Source organism: Pinus tabuliformis, chromosome J (genome assembly GCF_031772625.1).
Source record: "Pinus tabuliformis cultivar Carrire ecotype Pingquan chromosome J, CPIR1, whole genome shotgun sequence".
Taxonomy (NCBI): domain Eukaryota; kingdom Viridiplantae; phylum Streptophyta; class Pinopsida; order Pinales; family Pinaceae; genus Pinus; species Pinus tabuliformis.
In genome coordinates, this window is record NC_142295.1 from 9943622 (window position 1) to 9955231 (window position 11610).

Sequence of the window (11610 nt, forward strand, 5' to 3'; positions counted from 1 at the left end):
ATTTCTGCTGTTGAATGCGGGCAATGCATGGAGGCATTCTGATGAAGTGGGGTCTGTGAAAACTGATCAGTGTTGTGATATGCCATGTGGGTATATTCAATGAGTATATGTTAAGGAAAGAGAGATGTGGGTGGTGCACCAGTGATGCATAGAATCGTTAGGAATTACGATGGAGAAGTTTGATGAAGTGGGTATTGGCCACAGACAGTGAAACTGCTGATCCTGCTGTTTGTAACGTGGAGGGTGGTATATACAGTGAATATATATTGGAGTGACTAAGATAAAATAACAGAGAGAAGCTGGACAAACCTGAGATTGGAATGATGGGTTTGAAGGCCAAAAATAAGGTGTGTTGGATTACTCTATTTCTGTTTTTTATTAGTTGTATTTGTTTGACAGACTCTGTATTTAGCAATGAAGTGCCTGGGGAGGTCCATGCCCTGTTGGCACTCAAATCAGGGTTTGTAGACAGCTTAGGCAAACTATCAGACTGGAAATATGCAGTGAATAATATGTCCGTGTCTCATTGTTCATGGACTGGAATTACATGCAACAATAAGTCTAAGGTGGTTGCACTGGATCTATCAAGCAAAAACCTCACTGGCACGATATCACACAAAGTCCAGTTTCTTATCCACGTTTTGAGCTTCAAAATATCAGACAACCTGTTTTGCGGGCCATTGCCAGAAGTCATTTTCAATCTTTCCAGTCTGAGAATCCTTGACATCAGCTATAATTTCTTCAATGGGTCCTTCCCTGGGGGAGTTTCAAGGTTGAAGAACCTTGTGGACTTCAATGCCTACAGCAATGATTTTACTGGGCCCCTTCCATGGGAGTTTGCCGAACTCGGTAATCTGCAGAAGCTGAACCTTTCTGGGAGTTACTTCAATGGGAGCATTCCCAGCCAGTATGGTGACTTGTCCAGACTGGAGTACCTGAGTTTGGCAGGCAATATGATCAGTGGTTCAATACCTGCAGAACTTGGGAAGTTGCAGGAGCTCAGCCATTTGGAGCTTGGGTTCAATATTTACATGGGTGGGATTCCATGGCAATTGGGGTACTTGTCAAAGCTGGTGTTTATGCATATTGCAAATGCTAATTTAACTGGGCCCTTGCCCGTGGAGTTGAGCATGTTAAAGAGGCTAGATACAATGATTCTGTATAATAACAAGCTTACTGGATTCATCCCATGGCAGTTGAGCAATATTGCAAGATTGGAGCGATTGGATTTGTCTCTAAACATGCTCACTGGACCGATTCCTAAAGAACTTTCGACACTCAGAAGGCTGACATTACTGAATTTGATGAGCAATAAACTCAGTGGAGGCATCCCTAAGGGAATTGCTGATCTGCCTAATCTGCAAATTTTGTATATCTGGAACAATTCCCTCACAGGAGGCATTCCTGAGCAGTTGGGTAGAAATTCTAGGTTAGTAGAATTTGATGCATCTACTAATCAATTAACGGGACCCATCCCCTCTGACCTGTGTGCAGGCAACAAGTTAGAAAGACTTATCCTTTTTTCTAATCAATTAACCGGAGAAATCCCTCAGAATCTTACAAATTGTGCCCCTCTGTATAGGGTTCGGATGGCTCATAACAATCTTAGTGGCCGCATTCCTTTAGGTTTTGGAAAGCTTCAAAACCTAAATTACATGGAATTCCCATGGAACAATTTTAGCGGGCCTTTTCCTTCTGATCTCTTAAATTCACCTAGTTTGCAACTCCTTAATGTTTCTCATAATTCTCTCCAAGGCAGCCTCCCTCCAAATATCTGGTCTTCTCCGAGCCTGCAAATATTTTCAGCAGCTTTCTCAAATTTATCAGGCAAACTTCCCTCCTTTGAACATTGCAATTCTGTATACAAGCTTGAACTTCAGGGAAATAACTTTTCGGGTAGTATTCCCAAAGATATTGCCAATTGCCAAAAGCTCTTGACCATTTCCTTGAGCCAAAATGAGTTGACTGGTGTGATCCCTCCTGGGATAGCAAGTCTTCCCAGCATCACTAACATTGATCTGTCTCAAAATGCCCTCACTGGCATGATTCCCCTAAATTTTCAGAATTGCACTACCTTAGAGTCCCTTAATGTCTCCTTCAATCATCTCGTTGGTCCTGTTCCTTCAGAAGGGATTTTCAGAAACATCGATGTTAGCGCTTTTGTGGGAAACCAAGGACTCTGCGGTGGAGTCCTGATAGAGTCTCCTTGCATGAATTCAAGTGGCCTTTACAATCCCTCATATTACTCTCGAGTCACTAAGAAAACTGTTCCGATTTGGCTGATTGCAGTGGTGACTATTCTAGCAATAGCCCTTGTCGTAATTGGCATAATATGGTTCCACAAGTACTATATTTGTTATGTTTCTGGCAAAGTATGCATGACAGAAGAACATCCTGAAAACCCTTGGAAGATGACCTCATTCCAGCGTCTCAGCTTCACAACAGAAGATATTTTGGAGAGCTTGAAGCCTGATAACATGATTGGCATTGGAGCAGCCGGTACAGTTTACAGGGTTGAAAGGCCGGGGGGTCATGTCATAGCTGTGAAGAAGCTACGGCGGGTCGAGAAAGAGAAAGAGAAAGAGGGAGGGAAACGAAAGAAAGGGGTATTAGCAGAGGTAGAAGTCCTGGGAAATGTTAGGCACAGAAACATAGTTAAATTGTTGGGTTGTTGTTCCAGCAATGAGGAGACTCTCCTTCTTTATGAATACATGCCTAATGGAAGTTTGGCTGACCTCTTGCACGGGAGAAAGGAAGAGAACATGCTCACTGAGTGGATGACAAGATACAATATTGCAGTTGGAGTGGCTCAGGGCTTATGCTATCTTCATCAAGATTGCCGTCCTGCCATTGTACACAGAGATGTTAAGCCTAGCAATATATTGCTTGATTCTGACATGACTGCAAGGGTTGCAGATTTTGGAGTTGCAAAGCTGATTCGAACTGGTTCAGAGGCCATGTCTTCTGTTACTGGCTCCTATGGCTACATTGCTCCAGGTAAAGTAGTTTCAAACTTCAGAACTATAAGTGGTCATTCTTTTTATGGTAACATTAACTTTCTTTTCAGAAACCATATACATTCTAACATCTTAGGATATAGCTTGTTCTTGAATGATACTCTGTCCATCCATTTTATGTTACATGATTGTCTCTGATGTGAGCAATTTACTTACAGTGTCTAACCTCTTAGGTTACTCCATCAATCCATTTTATGTCAACATGGTTGTCTCTGATGTGAACAATATACTTACAAAGTGTCTAACATCGTAGGTTATACTTTGTTCTTGAATGATACTCCATCAATCCATTTTATGTTAACATGATTGTCTCTGATGTGAATAATTTACTTACAAAGTGAGTTAGGATTGTCTAAGTGCATTTTGTTTTCAGTTTCATGTTTGTTTACCCTGGAAAATCTAAGAATACAAAAGGAGAATCTCATTTTGTATTGGTTTTTTTACATCCCTAAAGCATTAAGATTAGCTGAACACAAAAGTAAAAGGGAATCGGTTTTAGCTACTGTTTGGATTTGAAGAAGGAATTCAGAAATATGAGTATTCTCAGGTCAGACATCCTTATGGAAAAGGTCTTATTATTTTTATGTATTTGTAAGTTAGTTTGTTGTATCAGATTCTCAGTGATTGATGGGTATGGAGTTATGTTTTAGCCTAGCTTAGTTCAAAATCTTAAATTTGCTATAAGGTAGCATTTACTGTTTTCTACATAGCCAATCAAATTCTTACACAGATTTTCTCTTGTAATATATATCTGAAAGTTATATGTTAAACCTAGCACAGACTTGTACTGTTTCATTAATTGAGGATGGTAGCAATCTATTAAGTCCATGAGTCTATGCATCTTTTGGATTTGTGCAGAATATGCCTACACACTTCAAGTCTTTGAGAAAAGTGACATATACAGCTTTGGGGTGGTCCTCTTAGAGCTCTTGACTGGAAGACAGCCAATGGATCCAGAATTTGGAGAAGGTGTCAACATTGTGGACTGGGTCAAGGAAAGAGTTCAGACCAAGGAAGGGATGGAAAAGATCTTAGATCAAAGTGTTAGAGTTCCAAGTTTCTCAGTCAAGGAAGAGATGATGCTGGTCCTCAGAGTGGCTCTCCTCTGCACTAGTAGGTCTCCAATCAACCGACCATCGATGAGAGATGTTGTTTCAATGTTATCAGAAGCCCACCCGAAAAGCAAAGCAGCCCTTGACTCCCAATCCTTGCAACAACACAGGTCCCATTCTTCATCTCAGCCAGACAGTCCACCACGCTGTTCTAAGGAAGGAAGCCAACATTAAATATGTTTCCATTGAAGTAAACGTTGTTGGGTATGTTCGTGTTATGAGCTTTTTGGTGATGATCGACATATGTTTATTTTATCAGACTTTTTGCAATACCAGCTGCCATGCAATTAGCAGTATTCCTGCTTTTTACAAGACCTTTTGCAGTATCAGTAATTTGCTATTTCCAATTTGGAGATCTTGAAACATTTTGCAGTACCTGCAATTTGTTATTTGCCATTTGCAGATCTTGAGACATCAATAATTTTTGTTATTGATTATATTTCCTATTTATTTTATAAGACTATGCTATGCAAAGAACAGTATTCCTACTTAATTTCTTATTTTACAAAACTTATTTGCAATTTGCATATATTGAAACCATCAGTAATTTTTTATTTCTTATTTTATAAAACCTATTTGCAATTTGCATGTATGGAAACTTGTAATTTTTTATTTCTTGTTTTATAAAACCTATTTGCAATTTGCATATATGGAAACAATCAGTAATTTTTTTGTTATTGATTGATTGTTATATCTAAGTTGGTGTTTTTGTGAATCAGCAAGTCATGTCTGTTTTTCAATACAATTCAGTCATTTTGGTTTATTTTGATAAACCATTAGGAAGGTTGTTTGGTTCAATTAGGGTTAATCACCCATGGTGATGAATCAATTTAAGGTGGTTTAGGTTTGTTCATCTGTTTAATGAATTTTAATATTTGTAATTGTTGTCTTTTAATATTTGTAATTCTTGTCTGTGTAATGAATTTTTTATTTTATTTAAAGAAACCATTTTAGGGTTTTTTATTAATATTATTATTTTTGGGTATTTTTCTCCCTAATAAGTTGATTCAGTTTTAATTATTGGTTGTCTAGTGTGTTTTTAATTTTCCATTAATTCCATTATTTGTGTTCTTTTTTTTTTGGAATAAGTTGATCCAGTTTAAATCATTTATTATAATAGACTCAGTTGAACAATAATAGTTTTCTCATTTCCAATTTTATTAACTTATTTTAATGAGTTTTTAATTTTATTGAAGAAACCATTTTAGGGTTTTTGATTAAGATCATTATTTTTAGGGTTATCTTTTTCCTAATAAATTGATTGAGTTTTAATTATTTGTTGTCTAATATATTTTTAAGCTTCTATTAATATCGTTATTTATGATTCCTTTTCTTCTGAATAAGTTATTTTAATAATTTATTTTAATAGACTCAATTTAACAATAATAGTTTTCTCATTTCCAATTTTAATAACTCATGTTAACAAACACATTTTGATATGTTAATACACTCATTTTGGTTTGGACTCATTTTCCAATTTATGATAGGTAGAATTTGCTTTTCAATAATTTGTTTTCATTTTATATTATGTTTTTTCTTATTAAATTTTGGTTTTTAAAATATTTTTATTAAATCATTTTAGAATTTTCAATTCAACATTATTATGAATTTTATTATTTCTAATAAATTAATTTAATTTTAATAACTTGTTTAGTGCATGAACAAATGACATAGCTAGCCTGCACCAAATAGTGATGGATATTGTAAATGCATTTTTTTCTCTATAGTATAGCTTATATGATTTTTTTTTGTGCATGAAAATAAAGCGAGCACTTCTAATAAACTTAGAATCAGACTTATTGCTATGAATGGAAGTAAAGATGCAGATGATGGAAAAGAAGATGACCAATATGGTCAAAGAGAATATGAGAAACAAGGGAAGCATTGTTAAGGAAGGGATGAATAATGCTGAGTTGCTACCTAGGAGAGGGTTTTTTTAATTGTTGCTTTTAGAAATTTAAATACCTGATCTATGTGCATTACAATTGCTTCTTTTAAAAAGATTTTTCTAGAAAATTAGATGAAAATTAAATCCTTGGTCTATGTGCATTGGAGATTAGTATTAAGGATAACATGATCTCTTAGGCATGTTGGCAACATTTGAAGCTTCAAAAGGATGGAGTCAGTTAACCTGAAGGGGAAGTTAAGGGTAATAAGCACTATAGGTTCTTTACTCTTGCATGAAGTTGAGAAGCTTTAAGTAATGAAGAAACATGAACTATGAGGGACTGAGGGGAACCAAGAACAAAGGACATATAACAAAGTCTAAATAGAAATTAATCAAAAGAGAAAATAACACTCCATTATGATGGGTGGTGTACAAAGACACTGTTATAGCAACTAAGCATAGTGTATTGTGATTAGAACAACATAATGCATAATGCACAATAAAATTACAATCAATGTGATACCAAGTATATTTCATATTTGAATCATACGATCCTTCATTTATAGCTATGAGATCTAACCAATTTCCTTGAATTGTAGATGATTTGGTCCACCAACAAGCATTAGTCATTATAATTGTTTCCAAGAAATATGTGATATCTCATCGGCTTACTTCTTATCATTTAGTCAATTATCCAAGTCAACCCTGTTAGGGTCCCATAATAGGTATCAGTGGTGTTGGTCTCTTATTATTCATTTTGGTTAGTTTAGCCTATGAATCACTGGGTGTCATAGTCTAAAAGGTTTTCATGTAAAAAAGGTCATTTATCAAATCAATCTAAGGTTGGGAAGGATTTTTTCTTGTCAAGTGTCTGTAAAATGATCTTGCAGGTGTTTTCATGGTGATGAGCTCTGAATTAGATTTCCAACAAGTTCCAACATCAAAAGTTATGGCAAAATCAAGTTTCCTCTTTAAAGGCTTGAAAACAAAGGAAAAAGGTTAAGTATGAGCCCGAATACTGCATATCAGAGATTTGGAAAGTAGGAGTTGAGGTTGGAGCAGGTTTGCGATCAACGATCGTCGATATCACATATTGGCGATATGAGGTTCCAAAGCACATCGCAACGACATAAGCATATTGGCGGGGTCCAATCGGCGAATTGGTGAACAATGCAATCGACAATCAGTGAGGTTTGGTGCAGATTTCATATGGCAAATTGACAATCGGTGAAATGGTAAAGCGAGGCATGTTATGATATTATAAAGTTGTGATATGTGATTAAAATGTTGGGAAAGTTCCTTTAGTGTTAAAGCATCGGGAGGGCCAAAAACAACTTAACAAAGGATTTTCATCGCAAAACCAGAGTAGGTTCGGTCCTTTTCTCTCTCCTCTAGAGAGACACGTGGCGAGCAGTGTTTGGTTCTGATATGCCATGTGGCATATGGCGTTAGTGATGATGGGGTGGTACGGTGGACATGTGGCATGCAGATTCAACATTTTCAGGGTCATAAGAGGCCAAAAAAGGGTGACATGTGTCACCACTCATAGGGCGACATGTGGCATAGGGTGACGTCAGATCGCAAATCGACGATCGAAGGTTAAACAATGTCATTGCATCAAAGAAGAACCTCTGATTGAAAAATGCCGATAGAGGAGCTCCGATGAGGGGGTTGGCCCATGGTTATAAAAATCTCAAAGGATCGAGGGCTATTGGTACAACGGTGATGGCATGGATATATGTTTTATGTGTAAAATTAAAGTTGGGCAGAAAAAAGGTTAACAAAGGTTTTATAAAGCGGAGAAGTTTAACAAAGGAGTATATGTGTTAAAACCTCACGCAGGCCCTCCCCTCATCCCTCTCCATATGGACCAGGCCACACCATTCATCGACAATCAGAGAAGTAGCATTATCGCTTCTCCAGAAGTAGAAGTTCCGATTTGAAACTTCTGATATCTTAAAGGCTCAGGTGCATATGTTGTGTGGTCCCATGTCTTATGTGGTGGAACCATTATAATACCATAATACTTCAAAGAATCGACCCCCTTTCCATCCAAAGAGTTTAAGCCCCAAAAGGCTTTGGTCCTGAGTCCCAGGACCCGGTCATGTAGTTTTCGCCTAAACCCCAAGAGCTAGACATATCGCAAAGTTCACACCCCGCGCAATTCAAAGTGGCACACTATAGAAAGCTCTGATTATGTTAAAGTTCCGATGTAATAAGCCTTGGTCTCGCCCTTGGTCACAAAGTTAAGAAATGCGGGAATGTATTAAGGCACACCAACAAAGACTGTTACGCAGTTGCAGCGCAACACAGAGGGGCCATTGTTTCTTCTTTTTTCATCCCAAAGGCAGAGGAACTCGATAAGCCCAAAAGTGACCTGATAAGGAAAAAAGGGAATGAAAAAGGGAATTAGTAGGATTTTAGCAAGAGGACTACGGGCAGATGAGGATGAAGATGATTTTTTGAGTTAATGTTGTTCCTATATTTGACCCAAATCTTGTTATTATGATAAAACGCACCTTTTGATCCACTTAGTTGGATAAATGCAATGTACCTGGTCTTAGGCTGAAATGGTATTTAATGGCTAAATATACAATGTAATAGGGAAAAAAATGGGGAATTGTTGAGAGTAGGAGGAGGCACTGTATACATTTTAATAAAAAAGTTTAGAGCAGACTTTGTTATCAGTTTCAAAGATTCTTGTGGTGTGTGTTTTCAAGTTTGTGTTAATCTAATATTAATTTCTGGAGCTATTATCTTGAATTCATTCCTATATGATCAATATAATTGTGGATCTTATATATGATAGAATTCTTTATTGCTCTATCATGGTTCTTCTAAATATTTGGCCATTAGTTATGTACGTAATTCATAACCATATGCTTTGTTACATTTGACTAAATATTTATGTGTTTCCTTCATTCTTTGCTATACTACAACCAATAATTGACTTGAAATATGTGCACCTACCTTGCCTCTGTTATCTAGATGGCACATGTATGCCCTGATGTTCTATGATCTTATACTTCAGTGGCCTTCTTTCCCGACAATATTCATTAAGTCTTATATCATCTACCTTCAGAGCTTAATAACCAATCTGAAATCCTTATCCTATCTATATTTGATTGATAGTTGATCCAGTGAGAGATCCCTCTCCAAGATTAGGGGGATTGGACCTTATTCTATACGTGCTTTTTGTTTACCTCTGGGATACCTTTCCTTAGCCTTAAGGGACTTATGGAGTGTTAACATAGTGGCACCATTGCCGGGGAGCGAAGGTTTCGTTTTCTCTAGGAAAGATCATCAAAGTTGCAGATCTGGTTGTTGATGGTGAACAATAGTTAGACACAAAAAGGCTGAATCATTGATCCAGATTTAAACAGGAACAAAACAAATTATAAATATAACCATAAATACAGAGATGCAGTAGAAATAATACCTCATTTCATTAATGTAAAATATTGAAATATTCTTATAAATAGAAATGGAAATAAACTAGCTTGGGCGATGGTAGCTTATCGCCGAGAAAAGGTGTGGCAGCTACATGCCTTTGATCTGTGTTACAATGAGGCTCAAAGGCCTAATTATTGTTGAAAAACAATGGAAAACCCTAAACACCCAAAAACCTAACCCTAGGAGATGAAGCGCCAAACTATGGGCCCCATTTGGGTAACTTGGTACATCAACTTCCTGGGGTCATAACTTTCGCATACGATCTCCATTTGACACGCACAATACCTCGTTAGAAAGATCTATTTGAGTTCGTTGACCCATGTTGGTCCTAGTTTTCCCAAAAAACGTTGTTTAGGGCCTCAAAACGGCTCCAGAAGTTCAGGACTAAAAAAACTACAAAAAAATAAATTGTGCTACAAATAAGGAAACTGAAAAACTGAAAGAGACAGTTGTTGGGGTCCAAGTGAGATAGGCGGGTGGCCACCAAAATCCACCTGGATCATTCCTCCCCTCGTAGGAAGCAATGGTCCCCATTGTGTTGAGTGCCTCCATGAGATGGGAAAATTTCTACTAAACTTGGTCCTTGGTGAGCTGTTTTACAATCTCTGATTTGTCCAGTAATGGTGGGAAGCATGGTTGAGGGTGGTCCACATTGATCACTCAGTGCAAGTGAAGGAATGGGGGAATGCTGTGCTACAAGCATTGTTTCCCACAACCTTGGTATCGGAGTGGTCTGAGCTTCCGATGGGCTCTTGGAAGGCGTTCTTTCTGCAGATGCAACCAAACTTTGTCACCCACTTGAAACTTGTGTGGTACTCGATGCTGATCATGTCGCTGCTTGTACTTGGAATTTTTCACAATGGAGCAGTGATATATCAACCCTTTGGGTAGAGGTGCTCCGGGAGTCAAATCGAACGAATGCTTGACCTGATAGTGCAATGGTACCCCTGTGGGTGAGGAGAAGATGTTCCTGTATTTTTTCATGACCGTATCCACCTGGTTCTGTTGTGTGGAGGAACCCTTCCCGGGGGCCATGGATGTGGCTATGATCTTTCCCTTACTTTGAGAGCGAACCAGTAAGAAAATGAATTTCCTAGTTTGGGAGAAGATCTCACTGTATTTCTTAGTAGAGATCAAAGAGGTGGCAGTAGGTGGGGCTACCTTCAGTATCCTTTATAATGAATTACCCAAAGAAATAATAACAACGCGAGGCCTTGACTCATACACACATGTCGCTTCAACAAGTATGGTTGGCCTAATAATACATCACAAACATCAAGAGGTGCAACATCACACAATACCTCATCTGTGAAGGGCTTGATGCTGTAGGGAAGGCGACACTGCTGGCAGACTCAGAGATCTCATCCTTGGTGAATCCACCCGATACTGTATGGCTGTAGGTGTGGTGTACTCAATAGGCCCAACTGCTTCACAACCTCTACTGAAATGAGGTTCTTTTGGATGCCACTGTCGACAATGAATTGCAGTGGCGAACCCTTCACCCACATTTGTGAGTGGAAAAGATGCCCCCCCTCCTCTAGATCTTCAGGCTCATTCTTCTAAATCTTGGCAGTGGCAACAGTGGCACTGGGCTCCGCATCAATGATATGCTTTCCTTCGTCATTCCTCTCGTCGAGTTCTGACTCAAGGTCGGAACATGCATATTATTTTGAAGCCTTCAACTCAGCCACCAACGATTGCTTGGCCCAACACTCACTTGTGTTATGAGTGGGGCTCTTATGGAACTCACACCACTTTCCTGTGTCCTTATTTGACTTCGTGGTGTTGTTCTTTTTTGTGTGGCTTCGACGGGTTATATTGGATCACATTGTCTTGGCTTTGTCCTTGGTTCTACAGTTTGGGGAAGCCTTTCCCTTGCTTTGGATTCACGGATCCAAAGTCTCGCTTCTTTTGTTTAAACTTCTACTCGATCTTGACAGTGTATCGATACGTCATGCTGAGCGAGGAGATGTCCAGGAACTCCATCTCATCCTGGATGTACCTGTGTAGGTAGCCACAATATTTGAGTACCAAATGCTACTCAGAATCCTTGATACCCAACTTTGTGCCAAGGGATAAAAAATATTGGTAAACTCTGGCACGTCTTGGTCCTTTCCCTGCCGCAATGTGGTCCACTTTA

The 11610-nt window shown here is 38.4% G+C and overlaps 1 protein-coding gene across 1 annotated transcript; it reads left to right on the forward strand.

Moving 5' to 3' along the window:
- The first annotated feature begins 320 nt into the window (after nt 1-320).
- LOC149225171 (uncharacterized) lies at nt 321-4665 on the forward strand. The gene is made up of 2 exons (XM_089375047.1): nt 321-2997; nt 3876-4665. Exons 1-2 carry the CDS (start codon nt 321-323, stop codon nt 4301-4303), a joined length of 3105 nt encoding a protein of 1034 aa, XP_089231173.1. The 3' UTR covers nt 4304-4665.
- Nucleotides 4666-11610: the final 6945 nt, after the last annotated feature.